This window comes from Geotrypetes seraphini, chromosome 1 (assembly GCF_902459505.1).
Source record: "Geotrypetes seraphini chromosome 1, aGeoSer1.1, whole genome shotgun sequence".
Classification (NCBI taxonomy): domain Eukaryota; kingdom Metazoa; phylum Chordata; class Amphibia; order Gymnophiona; family Dermophiidae; genus Geotrypetes; species Geotrypetes seraphini.
In genome coordinates, this window is record NC_047084.1 from 536,981,833 (window position 1) to 537,000,481 (window position 18,649).

Consider the following 18,649-nt stretch of genomic DNA (forward strand, 5'->3'; position numbering starts at 1 on the left):
AGCTTGTTTTTACATTGGGCACTCACAAAATTGTGCAATAAAAGTAAGGCCCAGATGCACAAAAGTCAGCGATCATCTTAACTGGTTTTGACTGGTTTAGCGATGATCGGATTTGCCGACCCAATGCAGAAAATGGCTCACCGCGTAGTTTTCTGCATGATCGCTCATTCTTCAATCTGGCCATGCAAATAAGGTCATTAATATTGAAATGCAATGTAAACTAGCCAAGCAATTGATGCTCTAACATTGCTTTGCAATGCACAAAAAAAAAGCAGTCGCCCTGAAATTAATATAATAATGTTGATACCATAAATACAGTTTTTTACAATAGTAGGGTGGTTGTTAATGGAATTCGCTTGGAGGAGGAAAAAGTGAGTAGTGGAGTGCCTCAGAGATCAGTGCTGAGACAGATTCTGTTCAATATGTTTGTGAGCGACATTGCTGAAGGGTTAGAAGGTAAGGTTTGCCTTTTTGTGGATGATACCAAGATTTATAATGGAGTGGACACCCCGGAGTGGAAAACATGAAAAAAGATCTGCAAAAAGTTAGAAGAATGGTCTAACGTCTGGCAACTACAATTCAATGTGAAGAAGTGCAGAGTGATGCATTTTGGGGGGTAGAAATCTGAAGGAACCGTATGTGCTGGAAGATGTGAAGCTGATAAGCACTGATGGAGAGAGGGACCTTGGGGTGATTGTGTCTGAGGATCTAAAGGCATCTAAACAGTATGATAAGGCGGTGGCTGTAGCCAGAAGGATGCTAGGTTGTATAGAAAGAGGAATAACCAGCAGAAGAAGGGAGGTGTTGATGCCCCTATAAAAGTCATTAGTGAGGCCACACTAGGAGAATTGTGTTCAGTTTTTAGAGGTCTTATCTGGTGAAGGATATAAAAAGACTTGAAGCAGTCCAGAAGAAAGCAATGAAAATGGTAAGAGGTTTGAACCAAAAGAAGTATGAGAAGAGACTTGAAGACCTAAGTATACTCTGGAGGAGAGGAGGGACAGTGGAGATTAGACATTTAAATACTTGAAAGTTATTAATATAGAACCAAACCTTTTCCAGAGAAAAAAAATGGTAAAACTAGGCATAATTTGAGGTTGAAGGGAGGAAGACTCGGGAGCAATGTTAGGAAATTCTTTTTCACAGAGAGGTTGGTAGATGCCTGGAATTCCTTCCTGAGGGAAGTGATGGAGAGGAAAACGGTGATAGAATTAAAAAAGTGTGAGATATACATAGAGGTTGTATAATTAGAAAACAAAGGATATAAATTAAAGAGCTAAGGCGCAGGTACTGGACAGACTAGCATGGTCTGTGTCCCATATGTGATGATTTGGTGTAGGATGGGCAGGAGAGGGCATCAATGGGAACTCCACTAACTTGGAAATAAGGATGTTACTGGACAGACTTTATAGTAGACATCCTGCAAACAAGATGATTAGATAGGCTACAGTGAGCTTGTATGGCAACTTAAGCATTTGGAACCTAGGACAATACCAGGTGGACTTTTCAGTCTAAGACCCAGAAATACCAACACAGAGGATCTAGAATCAGAAAATAATATTAAATATTGAACTAAGGCCAGTACTGGGCAGACTTGCACGGTCTGTGTCTGTATATGGCCGTTTGGGGGAGGATGGGCTGGAGAGGGCTTCAATGGCTGGGAGGGTGTAGATGGGATGGAGTAGGTTTTAACAGAGATTTCGGCAGTTGGAACCCAAGCACAGTACCGGGTAGAGCTTTGAATTCTTGCCCAGAAATAGCTAAGAAGAAAAATTTTAAAAATTTAAATTGAATCAGGTTGGGCAGACTGGATGGACCATTCGGGTCTTTATCTGCTGTCATCTACTATGTCACAGTGATCCACATGGTCCTACCGACTGTGTTTAGTGCACCTATCCCTAAGTTAGCTTGCCTGGAGCCTAGTAAACTTTATTGTGTTGACTCCTTTTTCAGGCAGGGCAAAAGTGTGAGACCGAGGATTTCTAATTGAAATTAAGAGATTCAAACAAAACAGTAGAACATGTAGCGATATGATAGAACACAGAGCTGTTAGTGTTCCAGTACACTGTATTTTGGGGGAAATAGTGTGGAGATGTGTGCAGAGCCCTAACTTATCCTGGTCACACATGGGGCAGATAAGTATTTGTCTAGTTTTTTCTTAAAATAGCTCAAATTTTGTGTCACAGTAATTTAAACTTGTTTAGAAAACTGAAATTCTAGGAATGCTTATTATAACCATATTTCAGGGGTGGGGGTTGGTTTTGTTTGGGATTTTTTTTTTTTGGAGTGGGGTGTTGTTATTGCCTGTGTTCAATCTCCTTTTTGCCAGTTAATAGTTAAGAAAAGATTAGTTCTGAAAGGTAAAAAGAGAGCACTAGAGTCCAACTAAATTTTGGTTTCAGCTTTGACTCCAAAACCAGCCCTAAATCCAGATTTGGGTTTCAGCTAAAAAGATATGTATTTTTAGCTGAACCCTAGCCCCACCCTCCCACCCAAATCCTCCCTGACCACTGTAGACCCTCACTAGGCCTAACTTAAGAAGCCCTTTAGATCTAGTAGCCTCTTCAGGGCCTGGAAGAAATCCCACTCATTCCTACCTAGTGCCGCTGCTCAGTGAAATAGGTGCCAAGATTTCCCATGGCAGGCAGCCTCATGAGACTGGAACCTGTAAGTGCAAAAGACCTGCTCCTGCCAGAGTTAGTTCTAATCTCAAAATAGCTACATTCTCAAGAGGCTGTCATGGGAAGTCCCAGAAGCCATGTTGATCTGGAATCAGTCATGCATAAGAGCAAGTGGGGATGCTCCTGCTCCCGCTACCTACCAATGATATGGTAGACCCAGGAAGGGGCTGCCCTGAGAGGGGGGAGGGGAGGGTTTGGCAGGCTGAAGAGGAAGGGTTTTTTTTAATATAAGGCTCAGGGAAGGGAGTATAGGCCATTGAAAGAATTTTCATTTTTGGTTCTCTGAAAACAATGTGGCCAATTTGAGCTGCAGATTTGGTTTCAGCAGAAATTGTTTTGGTCAGGCTGTAGAGAACCCCATGTCTCCTATCCTCCCTTCTTCCCCAGACTATCATGTCTTTGTTTTTAGGAGATTTTTTTGTTTTGGTTTTTCCTCTTGCTCCTTTGGGAACTCCATCTCAATCAGAATTCTCTCTGTTTGGCTCGGACTTCATTCCCATCTATCTAGGAAGCTTTCCTGTGATTTATATCCCCTTTGCACCTGGCTTAGTCCAGTTATCTGCTACTCATCACATGTACCTTGTTCTCTGTCTCTCTCATCTTCAGGATGAGAATTTTCAAAGAAGCTGTTTCAATCTTGGTGTACAATATATCAGTGCTTGTCAAACTTTCTGTGCTTGTGAACCCATTTTTGCAGCCACAGAAGGCACAAAACCCTGAAGGTCTACTTTTCCATCTATGCTGTTGCTGCTGCTCCCAGCCCTACTACAGCATTGCAGTTGATGCTGTCATCATCGGCTGCCTTCCAAGGGACCCTTGCAGGCATAATTGCAACATACTTTTAGTTCCTGAAAACTCTGTGTATGTATCCTTGTAACCCGTTCTGGGCTCCTGGGGAGGAAGAGCTATAAAACTAAATAAATAAATGTGGTCAATAGGAGGTGCTGGAGCAGTTGTGGGTCTGCGGTCCGCCTTTACGTGCCCATCTACTCCACTGGCCCCTACTCTCTCTGATGTCAACTTCCTGTTCTGGGACAGATGACCAGCAGAGCTGAGGGCCATGCTCTGGCAGCTCATGACCAAAATCTATGTACCTTCCCACCTCCTGGAGGACAGGGTGCTCCAGCCGGAGTAGGGGGTACTTCACTTTGGGTTCCCACCCCACCAGATACGCCACTGACTGCAACAGCTTATCCCATAGAAATGTCCTGGGTCTTTTTTCAGGGAGTTTTTCTCTGGAACCACTGAGCCAAACTATATTCTATTATCAGACTCAAGTGGGTTATTCACCCATGCTAAATTTGGTCCCATCCTGTTAAACTTTTTGCCCCTTTATTTACAACTCTTGACCCTTTGATTTACAACTGGAAAGAATAAACATCTGTTTGCAGTTAGCATATCCCTATTGTGTGTACTTCATACTAACAAGCTGCTATTCAAATCCAGTCCATTGGTTTCTTATGTTTGAAATTAGTTAGGTTTGCTTGAGCTGAAAAGCGAATTCCCAGATAGGATGGAGAGAGGTAGGTGCCTGACTGAAAAATTACTCCAGAATATTACACACTGTAGTTTAATTTTGTTAGGCATAAGGGTCCTTTTTTATAACCCGTTTGCCGTCATGTGCTGTCAATTTCAAAATCTTTTGGGATAATTTGTTAGTAGATATTTTTCTCAGCTGCCTGGTAAAACAGAAAGGCACTATTTTGCTGAGTTTAACATTTTGTTGTGCTAAACTAGTGTAATAATAAATGGTTCTCTCTGTGGTTATATGACGGACTCATTTGGGAATGTTGCCATTGCAGATTAGCAGTACAACTGTGGTCTGTATGAAGTAATTCCAGGAAATCGTGGTGTAGTGTATGAAAAAAAAAAAGCTCTCTTCACATTTCATGGTTACCTGTGAACTTAGACGCCACAAACCTCTGAAGTGTAGACTCAGGAAAAGAGATTAAAAAAAAAAAAAAAAAATAGGAGATATAGCCATAATATATAGTATATACTTATTCCAGTATTTTATTTTTTTTAATTCATTTTGGTGTGTCTTTTTATCTGTTTCTTAAGCTTTATTTCCTTGCCAAAGCAAAATTGTGAAATATTAGAAATAAAAAACATGGCACATGCTTGGGTTTGTTTTTTTTTTTTTGGTGAAACATGAATTTGCATGAGGGAGGCCCTCAGTCTGTGCATGCGCTAAAACTGAACATGCACAGAGGGGTAGGCCTCCTTTGTGCATGCTTAGTTTCACAGAAACCAAGTATGTGTGGGGGGGAGGGAAGGGGCTTGGCCAGTTTGGTGGCAGCCCAAAAAAGTGTCACTTACTGACTTTCTGAGGAAGAGGGCTTCTGCTGGCAGGTCTTGGTGATCCCCACCAGCCAAAGCAACAGACTGTGCATCAGTTTGAGAGAAGGCCCATTCCCCCCAAGGCATAGATTTATGGTAATTATCAGGTACATGCATACCGTATCTAGTAGGGATATACGTTTGTTTCTGGCCAAATTATTTTAGAAAATAGCAAATGAGGGCATTTTCAATTGTTGTACCTTGAATCGAATTGAATAACTTTGACCTTAGATTGAGCTGAATCCTCATTTATGTCATTCATTTTATTTTTATTTTTTCTAATTTTATTTTTTATTAATTTATCAAAAATTTACAAGTAAAACTACTTGCTCCAGAAATTCAGTCATATCTAAACTTAGGGCTCCTTTTACAAAGGCACGCTAGGGCCTTAACGCGCGCTAAAATGCTGCGGGTGCTACCCGCTACCGCCTCTTCTTGAGCAGGTGGTAGTTTTGCGGCTAGCGCACCTTCGTATAAGGAGCCCTTAATCTCTTCCAATCGAAAAAAGAAAAAACATTGGAACTTAACTCTTCCTTAGACCACAATATTCAAAAACAGAGAGAGAGAAATTAAAGGGAGGTAATTTATAACAATAAAATTCAAGATAAAGGCTATTATACGGCTGAAACCCCTCGGTCTTCACATTTTAGAATTCCCACCCTTGCCACTGGTTAACCTCTTAAGGTCCAAAAAAGATCTTAGATGATCAGGAATGAAGAAAACATATTTTAAACCCAAATATTTAACAATACATTTATAGGGATAGGCTAACATAAAGGTAGCACCCAACCTCCTCGTTTTCATCTCGCATTACTAGAAACTGTCTTCGCCTTTCCTGTGTTGTTTTGGTTACATCAGGATATATAACCATAAACGTTGACCACAAAAGAGGGTTCCAGATTTTCTGAATAACAATCTCATGATTGAATTGAGGTCTTGTTCAAAAATGAAATTAAATATTAAAGTAGCTCTTTCCTTGATATCCGAAAAAGAGTTCTCCAAAACTGCCATAAGATTTTGTAGTTCATTTTCAAAAACCACATTTTCACCTAAAGGTACATTATTGAATTCAGAATTCTTTTTAGAAACAGGTAAATAATAGGCTTTATTTATTGGTGAAATCTGATCTTGAGGAACATTCAAGTTTTCTATCAAAAATTTTTTAAAGACCTCAATTGGTGTCGTAGCTGGAATTTTTGGGCAGTTTAAAAATTTTAAGATTCAAACGCCAATTAAAGTTCTCAATCTGTTCAATCTTATATGAAACTAAAGTTTGTTCTTTAATTATTGTAGAAATTGAATTTTTAAAAATAACAGACTCAGTTTGAATCTTATCCATACATTCCTGTTTCACTTTTTCAACATTCAAGGAGAAGGCATCCACTTTAGCTATAAGTACCTCCATGTCCAATGCTGTTTTCCCAACCTTCTCATCCATTTTCTTTATGGCCTCAAGGAGTGTCTCCAATGTAACACCAGGGCTGACTGCTGACTCTCTGGCTCCCTCGGCGTTCTTCTGGCCCTACTCTTCAGCCAAGGGTGTAACTCCAACCAAAACCAGCTCTAGGGAACTCTTCCTCCTCCTGTCTCCCGGGGCTAGAATCGCCACTCTGCCCCTGCTGGACAAAGTGGCACAGAGATCGTTGGTGGCAACAAAGATGTATAAGAAGCCAGAGATTCAAGAACTCCCTTGCTTGAATCTATTGTGGTTATCTGCCCACGCTGGGATAACCAAGGGTCAGTGGGGGTCTGCTGCTCAAAAAATTTATTTTTGTATGAGGCATATTTGAAAAAGGAAAAGAATACCGAAACCACAGTGTCACAAAGCAGATTAAAGGTAAACAAAATGCATGAAAAGCAGAACAGTCAGAGCACCGCTAACAGCCGTCCGCCATCTTGACTCCCCTATGCCATTCATTTTTGGTGGAAAGCAATACCCAAGGGGAATGATGGGAAGTCAAACCAGAGCCACTTTGGGAGAAGGTAAAAGAACGCACAAGGACTTCACCAATTATGTTGAAAATGTTTTGATATATTAAGTTTCATGTTTCAAGTTTATTAAGCATTTTACAATAAAAATGGGGGGACACGCAACGTACTTAAAATGACTGAAAACATGGTATACGTGAAACAAGAGGAAAGTGAGGGAAATACAATTTAATAGAAAAGAGAACAAATAAAGTAAAAAAACAGGGGAGGTGGGGAAGATCATGTTCATAAAAAGAAAGGAACCATTTGTTTCACATAAGCATCGTCAACAGTTTTTGTTGAATAAACTCAGCCACATTCATGAATACCGGCTTCAACAGTGACCCTCAAATAGTAAAAAATATGACAGTGGTTGTACCTAAAGCTTATGAAGCCCAGCTTCTAACACAGGGGTTCTTAACCTGGGGTCCGTGAACGGGTTTCAGGGAGTCCATGAGGGTCAGATAAAAATTAACATTTATATTCACTATATAGCCTGGTACTGTTGATTTTTCTCACAGATAACGAGAGAGTAGATGTAGTAGTAGTAGTAGATATATTTTAATTTGCACAAGGGGATTGTATTTCATAATTATAACAAGTAGCCATTACTTTATGCATAAAAAAGGAGTACTTTTTTTAATAAATTGTTTACTTTGTTTAATAATACTTTGTGGATGTCATATATGTATATGAGAATCAAATCTCAATAAATAGAGTACAGTGAGCCCTCCTAATCCGCGGTTTGAGTATCCGCGGATTCAGTTATTCCCAATTTTTTTTAATTTTTATTATGTTTTCTGGGTTTATAAAAAAATAAAACTGCATTCCGGACCTTCTCCGCCTCCCTCCTGCCTTCCTCCCGGCATCCCAGACCTTACCTGGTGGTCTAGTGGGCTTTTGGGGCAGGAACGATCTTCCTATGCTCCTGCCCTCTGCAGATCACTCATAGCAAATGGCTGTGGGGAGTTCCTGTTGTAGTTTCAAGAGCCTAAAGGAACTCACGGCAGCCATTTAATATGTGTGATCTGCACGGGGCAGGAGCGTAGGAAGATCGCTCCTGCCCCGAAAGCCTGCTAGACCACCAGGTAAGGTCTGTGATGTTAGGAGGGAGGAGGGGGGTGGGTCAGAGCCGGCCCAAAAGTTATTCACATATATTCAATATTCGCAGGCCAGCTCTGCCTCTAACTTCCGCGAATACGGAGGGGGAAGTGTACTTTATATTCATTGTATGCAAAATTGTATTTATGTGAATATTTCTGGGGAAGGAGGTCCATAGCTTTCATCAGATTCTTAAATGGGTTCGTGACTCAAAAAAGGGTTAAGAATCATTGTAACAAGTTTAAGTAGATACTCGTATTGTATGCTTGGGCTCCCTCTGCTGGTCACAATCCCTTATCTCTCTTCACTAAGATTTGTTTAGTAACATAGTAGATGATGGCAGTTAAACACTTGCATAGGGCATACAGTCTGCTCAACAGTCACATTCACTATCAATTCACGACTAAACCTATAATCCAACAATGTTAACTAGCAATATTTTACTCACTCAACTTTAAGATGTCATCCCTTGCCCCACTGAGTTCTACAGTACCTGCAATTACAGTGTATATGAATGTGATGTAAAATACATATATGTGATCCTTATAGCACAGTTACTTTCCGTAACAAGTGTTATCCAGGGACAGCAGGTAGCTATTCTCTCATATGGGTGACGTCATCAGCGGAGCCTGGATGAGGAAGCTCGCAAGCAGACTTGCTTGAAGAAACTCGAAGTTTTGAGTCGACCACACCGTGCATGCGCGAGTGCCTTCCCACCCAGCGTAGGGCACATCTCCTCAGTTCAGATAGCTAGCAGAGAAGCCAACCAGGGGAGGTGGGTGGGTTGTAAGAATAGCTGCCTGCTGTCCCTGGATAACACCTGTTACGGTAAGTACCGTATTTTCGCGGATATAACGCGCGCGTTATACGTGATTTTACGTACCGCGCATACCCCTTGCGCGTTATATGCCTGAGCGCGGTATACAAAAGTTTTTAAACATAGTTCCCACCCCGCCCGACGCCCGATTCACCCCCCCAGCAGGACCGCTCGCACCCCCACCCCGAACGACCGCTCGCACGCGCTCCCACCCGCACCCGCATCCACGATCGGAGCAAGAGGGAGCCCAAGCCCTCTTGCCCGGCCGACTCCCCGACGTCCGATACATCCCCCCCCCCCCCGGCAGGACCACTCGCACCCTCACCCCGAAGGACCGCCGACTCCCCAACAATATCGGGCCAGGAGGGAGCCCAAACCCTCCTGGCCACGGCGACCCCCTAACCCCCCCCCGCACTACATTACGGGCAGGAGGGATCCCAGGCCCTCCTGCCCTCGACGCAAACCCCCCTCCCTCCAACGACCGCCCCCCCCCAAGAACCTCCGCCCGTCCCCCAGCCGACCCACGCCCCCCCTGGCCGACCCCCACGACACCCCCACCCGCCTTCCCCGTACCTTTGTGTAATTGGGCCAGAAGGGAGCCCAAACCCTCCTGGCCACGGCGACCCCCTAACCCCACCCCGCACTACATTACGGGCAGGAGGGATCCCAGGCCCTCCTGCCCTCGACGCAAACCCCCCTCCCCCCCAGCCGACCCGCGACCCCCCTGGCCGACCCCCACGACCCCCCCACCCCCCTTCCCCGTACCTTGGGAAGTTGGCCGGACAGACGGGAGCCAAACCCGCCTGTCCGGCAGGCAGCCAACGAAGGAATGAGGCCGGATTGGCCCATCCGTCCTAAAGCTCCGCCTACTGGTGGGGCCTAAGGCGCGTGGGCCAATCAGAATAGGCCCTGGAGCCTTAGGTCCCACCTGGGGGCGCGGCCTGAGGCACATGGGCCAAACCCGACCATGTGTCTCAGGCCGCGCCCCCAGGTGGGACCTAAGGCTCCAGGGCCTATTCTGATTGGCCCACGCGCCTTAGGCCCCACCAGTAGGCGGAGCTTTAGGACGGATGGGCCAATCCAGCCTCATTCCTTCGTTGGCTGCCTGCCGGACAGGCGGGTTTGGCTCCCGTCTGTCCGGCCAACTTCCAAAGGTACGGGGAAGGGGGGTGGGGGGGTCGTGGGGGTCGGCCAGGGGGGTCGCGGGTCGGCTGGGGGGGAGGGGGGTTTGCGTCGAGGGCAGGAGGGCCTGGGATCCCTCCTGCCCGTAATGTAGTGCGGGGTGGGGTTAGGGGGTCGCCGTGGCCAGGAGGGTTTGGGCTCCCTCCTGGCCCGATATTGTTGGGGAGTCGGCGGTCCTTCGGGGTGAGGGTGCGAGTGGTCCTGCCGGGGGGGGGGATGTATCGGACGTCGGGGGGGGCATCAGGCTTTCAGGATGGGGACAGACCTTCAAGGGGGGACAGGACTTCAAGGGAGGACAGTGCACGGAAGTCAGGGGGGGTGAACGGAGAGTCGGGACAGCGCACGGAAAGTCAGGGCGGGCGGAAGGAGAGTCGGGCAGCATGCGCGTTATATGCCTGAGCGCGGTATAGAAAAGTTTTTGTACATATCATCGTGATTTCTGCGCGCTATACCCCTGTGCGCGTTTTACAATGGTGCGCGTTATATCCGCGAAAATACGGTAACTGTGCTTTATCCCAGGACAAGCAGGCAGCCTGTTCTCACATATGGGTGACCTCCAAGCTAACCAAAATGGGATGGTTGGCAATTTAAGAGAATAAATTTTGTAATACTGTTTGGCCAAACTGTCCATCCCGTCTGGAGAAAGTATCCAGACAATAGTGAGAAGTGAAAGTATGAACTGAAGACCAAGTAGCAGCCTTGCAAATTTCTTCAATGTACTCCCAAAGACTCTGCTCCTTGGATAGAGTGTGAAGATTCCTGCCGAGGCACTTGCAAAGATTCTGCTCCTTGCTTTACGTGCTTAGATACCAGACCAGACACTCGCAGAGACTCTGCTCCCTGCAAAGAGTGTGTAAGGTCAGACTGAGGCAAAGAAAGCGGCTCGACCTCGCTGAAGTCTGCTGAATGTCCAGGCTGGATGAGAGGAAGAAGCTTCAGACCCATATTAGTAATGAACTGAATGAATTGCTTCTCCAACATGGTCTGGAAAGAAGCCGGCAAGGATGGATCCGCGTCTGAAACCGGACCACCTGCTTTGGCTGGAGGCTCCATCGAGGCAGTGTAAATGTGCTTCGACTTGGAAGTCTTAGGTACTTTAAGCACCACCGCAGGAACCTTCTGCTGAGCTATCTGACCTGAGGAAACGGGAAGATACAGCAGGTGTCGTCGAAGAGAGAGCCACTGCAAATTACGAAGGTCTGATGAGGTTCGAGGTAGAAGCAGGAGGAGTCTCGGTCGAAGGTGAGGCCAAGGGCGCCTTTGATGTCAAGGGATCGGAGGAAGAATCCATCCCAAACAGCTTCTCCACCAAAAGGTGACGACGTTTAAGGGCTTGAGGTTGAAGAGTAGCACAGCGCTTGCACGACTTTGGGTGATGTTCCGACCCAAGGCACTTGAGGCACCAACGGTGTGGATCTGTAAGGGAAATCGCATGCTGGCACTGGCTACACTTCTTGAAGCCCGTTACAGGCCGGGACATAGGAGGAAAAATAGACGCTGCAAGATCGAAGCCCTTGGGCTGCGGCCTGCCCTGCAAACGGACGGAAGATTGAAAAAAAAATTATTTTTTTTTAAAACTAGAAATAAAGTAAGATCAGCGATTCGTGAAGAAAAAAAAAATACAAACCGCGGTTCAGAGAAGGCACAAAGTAATGAAGTTAAATGCAGAGAGTCGGACGGACTTCTCAGCTCCGCGGAAAACTGAGAACTGAGGAGACGTGCCCTACGCTGGGCAGGAAGGCACTCACGCATGCGTGGTGCGGTTGACTCGAAACTTCAAGTTTCTTCAAGCAAGTCTGTTTGCGAGCTTCCGCATCCGGGCTCCGCTGATGACGTCACCCATATGTGAGAATAGACTGCCTGCTTGTCCTGGGATAACTGCCTTTACCATTTATGGAACACAGATTTTTATTTATTTAAAATATTTATATCCCGCAAATCCAACAATGCTAAGCGGGCTCCAAAAGTACATACTTAATCAAAAACCAAAACAACACAAAATCACAAAAAGTACAAAATCTATAACACAAAAGCTAAAAAAAAAACCACACACAAAAACAACAAATTGATCTTAGAAGTCCATCCAGCACTGGCCTTACTTTCCAACTACTGTGAGTTGTTAAATCCCCACCCCTGCCAATCCTGAACCCCTGTTTAACCCAAAAACCTGCTGCAGGTGTGAGAACCAGTACGAGTAGCAGAGGCTGTTTGACCTCAAACTCTTCATGTTTCACAATACCTCTCCCTTCCATTATAAAGCACCCTCAGTATATGTGGATTCTCTACATAGAGCTCTTGGTTCATGTCTGCATTCAGATGACTTATATATCCAGAAGAGATATCATATTTGGGATTTGGCTTAGTCTAAGATAGTCAGAATAAAAATAGAGATTCTGGCCAGGATTCTGTATAGGACGCCCAGTCTCAGAAGCCGCCTAAGCTGCTTTTGAGAATTACATACGGGCGTCCTATAGAGAATCGCGCCTAAGCCCACCTAAGAACCAAATTCTCTAACCAACGTCCATGTCATAGGTGCTGGTTAGAGAATCAGGTTGCCACTGAGCTTATCGCGGCAACCTGTCCCCACCCCCTACGAAGACTACCAGCAGGAGGGATGCCCAGTCCCTCCTGCTGACACCCTCCCCACCCCTCGAAAGTTCACCTCACCACCCGGACCCCCCCCAACCTGTTTTCGTTGGCTGGATGGATGGCTCCTGCCTGTGTCCAGCCAGCCTGCCTTTGAACGAATGACAGGCCTGCCCCTTCCCGGTGCATCTTGGGATGCACCAGGGAGGGGCCTAAGGGCCTGGTTCTTCTAGGTAGGGCCCCTCCTCTAGGAGGGGCCTTGTGCACCTGGGCCAACTGGAAACAGTTGGCTTTCTTCCCCACTTGCTGGAGTTCAATCAAAGCACTGCGCCTAACCAACTAATTTTGAGTCAACTTAAAAATACAGCGTATTCAACAAAGATAAAAGCTACCTTTAAAAACGCTAGATCTCAAGCTTTTTCTCACTATTTAGAGAATCTCTTCTTAACTAAGAGTAGCTTGTTGTATAGATCAATATTTGATTTGCATCTAATAATCTCATCATAATAATGTTGGGGTTTACTAAATGGTGCTAGAGGTTTTTAGTGCAGGCTGACGCGGTAAATACTCTGATGCTCATAAGAATTCTATGAGCGTCGGAGCATTTATCTTGCTGGCCTATGCTAAAAACCTCTAGCGCCCTGTAGTAAAAGGATCCCCAAATAAATTTTGTCTTGTTTAAATGTGGCGAAAACTATTTAGAAATGCTGATTTTCATCAATTAGGTACTTTAATTTTAAATTTTCAAGTTTCAGGTTTTATTAGTTCTCAACGTACTGCCCATTAGTATTATAATCTGGGTGGTTTACAATGATAATATAGTGGGTGAGAGTGGGTGTGTGGTACAGACACTGGATATCTTGAGAACTACTTTTATTTTTTGTTTGTGGGAGTGAGCTTTTTTTGGGTTTGTCCTGTCATTTTGTGGCGTTACTTTTCCTTAATTGTTTTGATGATTTTATTATTGTAAACCGCTAAGATTGCACCGGCATTTGCTTGGTGTGATAAATTTAATAAACGATAAACTATAATGTTATCTATGCAGGGACAACATATACTAATTTGCATTACCTACAAATGCTACAAAATGCTATTGTGCGCCTACTTAGCAAGACTAGGCTTTGAGACTGTGATGCCAGGGGCAGCCTTATAATGAGTCCAACTGAGGCGGGGGCCTCAGGCAACACCATTTAGGGGGCGGCAAATTTTTACTTCCTGTGTATTAGTATAAAACTTAACCAGAGCTGCCACTGGGACCATCATAGCTTGTCACTGTCCCTACCGCCATTGCAAATACTAGTGATTAAATCAATATGACTTATCTGTGAAGTGTCCAGGCAGTTGGTTGGTCACATGTAAGAGCAGCTGCTGAGGTTCTTACAGCTAAAATGTGAAGCGCTCAAATTAACCCCCCCAACTCGAGTTTCGTGGCCTTCATCAGGAGGGAAAACTTACTGCGGCTGCATTAACCAGATGAGTTGGCAAAATGGATACTCGTATACCATTTTACCACCAGCAAAAAGCAAGTGCATAAGAAGTGGCATTTGGAACTAAATGTACATTGTGGTTAATTTTCAAACACGATTAACATGGCTGGTCTCCCTTTGAAAGATGACATTGTGAATAATAGTCTACTAAAAATTGCATTATATAGTAGCAAAGAAAATACATCCTTCAAATTAGCCTGGGGTTCTAGGTCAGTAGCGACCTAGGTCAATTTCCACCAGACGGTTCCCACCCAGTCATGATGGACAATTCTCCTCCATAACCAGATATACACCCATTCCACAAAAAAACTCATTCCACATCCTTTCCACAAAAAAACTTTACCCTAACATTCAGGGCTGTACATACTCGGAGTCACATCTCTAAGCAGAACACGAGTTGCTGGTTTTTTTAAGGTAATACTGGGATTTTTGGGGGGAGATGTTTAGGTGGTAATTGACCTAGATCAGGGGTGTAAAAGTAGAGAATGACACAGTGACAAAATTCATCACTGTTCCCGTCCCCGCGGATAACCGCGGGAAATAATCCCATGTCATTTTCTAGTGTCTATTTCAACCTGAGTCCTTCTACACCAGCATTCTTCAAAGCAAAGCTTGTGGGTCAGTGGTTGTGGCCATTCATACTCTGATTCTTCCCTCTCTCTTTAAAGAATGACATGAAGATGGTTTCCCGTGATTATTCGCGGGGACGGGAACAGTGATGAATTTTGTCACCGTGTCATTCTCTATGTCAAAGTCCCTCCTCGAGGGCTGCAATCCAGTCCTGTTTTCAGGATTTCCCCAATGAATATGCATGAGATCTATTAACATACAATGAAAGCAGTGCATGCAAAAAGATCTCATGCATATTCATTGGGGAAATCCTGAAAATCCGACTGGATTGTGGCCCTCGAGGAGGGACTTTGACACCCCTGACCTAGATGGTGATTGTCCAGATGGTAGTTGGTGGGTAGGAACTGTCCGGATGCTTTCTGACCTGATACCTAGCTTGGATTTTTTGGGGGTTTTTTTGTGGGAGTTTGGACATGGGAGGAGATTTCCTTGTTATCCCTAGTCCCTTTGTGAGAGAAAGATTTTTAGTAGTAGGGTGTTTTTGTTTTCTGCATGTTATATTGCATTGATATTGGTCTGTCTTATAACTACTGTATATAGAGATATATTTCTATACCCCAATGGGTGCACCAGAATAGTGGTATCTACACTATATATATATATATAGGAATATTCTTGTCAGTCTGAGAACTCCTCTGGTCTTCATAATTGTCTGTTCTGATCTTTTGACATTTGGTTACAGGGAGAAAAAACTGAAAGCAAGAGCACAGGAGTTAGTGAGTGCCCTAGAGAGACTCACAAAGAGCAGTGAAATCAGACACCAGCAGTCAGCAGAATTTGTCAATGACTTGAAGAGGGCAAACAGGTAAAATATCCTCTCTTTCAAATCCTCATTCATCTGCAACAGCTTTTACAGCATGGTTTTTCAGACCTCGCTTGTTAATGTGCAGTGCTGATAATCAGGAGAAAATCCTTCTGTAAAAGGTCAAAGTTTCAGTTCTTGGGAGGCAGGAGGAGACTGACACCAGTCTTTACAGCTGCCTAGGAGTGTACAGAGTTAAAAGCAGTTATTCTGTACCAGAGTTGTAATACTAGACAGCCAGACACCACTGTCTCCCTATAAATAGGCTGTTGAAATGCACCAAAACCCTATACAAAGTAATTTTGTTTGCATGTGCAACAGCTTTGTATGAAATAGCCTCATGCATATAGAGTAGATTGTCTTGAATGCTGAGCCAGACAACAGATGCATGTCAATGGTAAAAATCATTACCCCAGGATAAGCAGGCAGCATATTCTCACTGATGGGTGACGCCACCGATGGAGCCCCAGTACAGACCACTTTAAAAGCACAAATGGTAGCAAAATGAAGTACCTTCTCTGAACTGTAGTAGAATGTTTTAGATCAGGCTTATCCAAGTTCAGGCCATCAGGGCTGCAAGCAGACCAAGTTTCAGGATATATGTAATAAGAACATAAGAAGTTGCCTCCGCTGAGACAGACCATAGGTCCATCCTGCCCAGCGGTCCGCTCCCGCGGCGGCCCATCAGGCCCATTGCCTGAGCAATGGTCTATACCTATCTATATAATGAATATGTATATGAGAGGTTTGTATACAGTGGATATAGTGGACATATAAATCTTTCTCATGCATAATTAGGGTATCCTGAAAACCTGGAACTTGGACAAACCTATTTTAGATTGATGATTTTGATGGGCTTTTTGTTGCTTTCTTACCCAACAGTAATCTGGTGGCGGCATATGAAAAAGCAAAGAAGAAACACCAGAACAAGTTGAAGAAGCTGGAGTCCCAAATGATGGCCATGGTGGAGAGGCATGAGACCCAAGTGAGAATGCTAAAGCAACGGATAGCCTTGCTAGAAGAAGAGAATTCCAGGCCTCACACCAATGAAACCTCACTTTAAATTTCCGAAAGCAGAGCAAGACAGTGCCAGATTACGGTGGACTGATTTCCTTGAACATCTGTTTATACAGATCTGAATCCTACTACAGGAAAAACAGTTTGACATATTAGGAGGTTGGACAAGATCTGAAAATTTTTTCTTTATTTTATCTTCATCTGGTGATCAACTCACATCTGGAGGTCAGAAGAGATCTTCAGAAAGTGATCAATTGATAACTGCCAGTAGTTATTACACAGTTTCAATACTTCTTGAATGCAACATATTTCTGCATCTATGTTTGTGTAATAAATGTATTGCACATGCATACATACACAAAGTGTATATGTATGAACATGCACATTCTGGTTTGGTCTGAGTAATAGTCCTAAACCTGAGCTATATCAATGATAAACACCACTTACAAGCTACGTAGACACCACTTACAAGCTATGTTGCTTGTGTTGGAATGGTGTTTCATATCCCAAGTAGATGACACTACTGCCTGCTTGTTGTCTCAGATTATAAGGCTACATGTTGTGAGAAACTGTATGAACAGCAAGGATAGTCGAGATTTGGTAGAACATTACAAGAAAGTTGTGTTTCTTTTCAGCACATGGATGCACCTTGAGGGGTTTTTTTTTTTTCCTTGTAAAATACCTAAGATGTGTACATTTTAGTTAATTTTGGTCAGCCTGCAGGCACTGGTTGCGTGATGTATTACATTGCTCTACCCTACCAGCATAATGTTGCTTTACAAGTGTCCTGGTGGTCCCAGAAGTATTCAGTACTTTTTTTTGGCCAAATGGGGGTATTACAGGAACCTTGGCAGTAATAATTTTTTTTTAATACAGCGCATGAATGGACATATGTTGTATTTAGTACACTGTGAGCAGAATATGCTCAGAATTTATTTTATTTTTATTTTTTAGCAGAATGTGCTTGAAAATATTTTTTGTCCCTGGAGACTGTCCTAAAATTATTTTAATAGCCTATTTTTTTAATTTGTTACTTTTGTAAGATGAACAGGCACTCTGACTTCTACTTTGTGTATTGTACAAAACCCGCTATCCAGTAGCATTGCAAACTTCCTGTCTACTGTGCTGGAGGACGTGTGGCTTCTGAAGACCATGTGTGCTCTCTAGGGCTTAGCAAGAGCTCATCACCTCCACACAGCTTCCTGGTGCTATCCTCAAACGGACCGGTTTGGTCGGTTTCATTACCTAGACCTGGCACTCGTATGATCAGTGGCGTAGCGAGGAAGAGAGGCACCCAGGGCACCCACCCTCCCTGCCACGCACTTGCACCTCTTCCCTACACCATACCTCTAGTGCAAGCAGTATCACCAACTCGCTGCCTGCATCGGCGCTCCCTCTGATGTCATTTCCTAGGCAAGGGACCCAGAAGTAACGAGAGAGGGAGAGCTGGCGCAAGCAGCAGGTTGGAGTCACTTGTGTCGGCGAAGAGAGAGAGAGGGGGTAGAGAGGAGAAGGGGTGGCAGCACCCTCACCAAGATTGTGCCTGGGATGGACTCCCCCCCCCCCCCCTTTCTACGCCACTACATATGATGGCTACAGTAGGAAAGGATTTAATGTTGGTATTGGCTGATTGGACTGTTAGTTACAGATATATTGATGTTTCATAAATATTTTTTTACTTTTCTGCTGAAGTTTATAGCATAAGTTTAAGTCTTGTGTTCTGCTGCTGTTTGAAGGCTAAGTGCACATAATGTTGTTGGATCTGTTCTTTCCAAAAACAAATAGCAATAAAATTAAAAAGAGGGATTTTTAAGTGATGTTTTAAAAGACTGTTTTGAAATTGAGCAATAGGTGACACTTTTTTTTTTCCTCTATTTGTGGAGTTCTGAGTACCTGTAGTACCAATGTAGTTTTATTTTTCATTTTTAGGGATGATGTATTGTTCTAGTTGCCCCATGTAGTAAACCGGAGGGTTGGGGGGATCAATTTAGATTTTAAGCTAGCATCAGACAACTTTATGTAGATGTAGAAAAGTTGC

At 44.1% G+C, this 18,649-nt stretch overlaps 1 protein-coding gene across 1 annotated transcript in view; it reads left to right on the top strand.

Annotated features, from left to right (window-relative positions):
- MCC (MCC regulator of WNT signaling pathway) overlaps positions 1-16,994 on the top strand; it is a 572,218-nt gene extending 555,224 nt beyond the window's left edge. The window contains 2 exon segments of the mRNA XM_033929092.1: positions 15,475-15,597; positions 16,477-16,994. Of these exon segments, the coding sequence (XP_033784983.1) occupies positions 15,475-15,597; positions 16,477-16,657 (304 nt within the window). The 3' untranslated portion in view covers positions 16,658-16,994.
- The last annotated feature ends 1,655 nt before the right edge of the window (positions 16,995-18,649 follow it).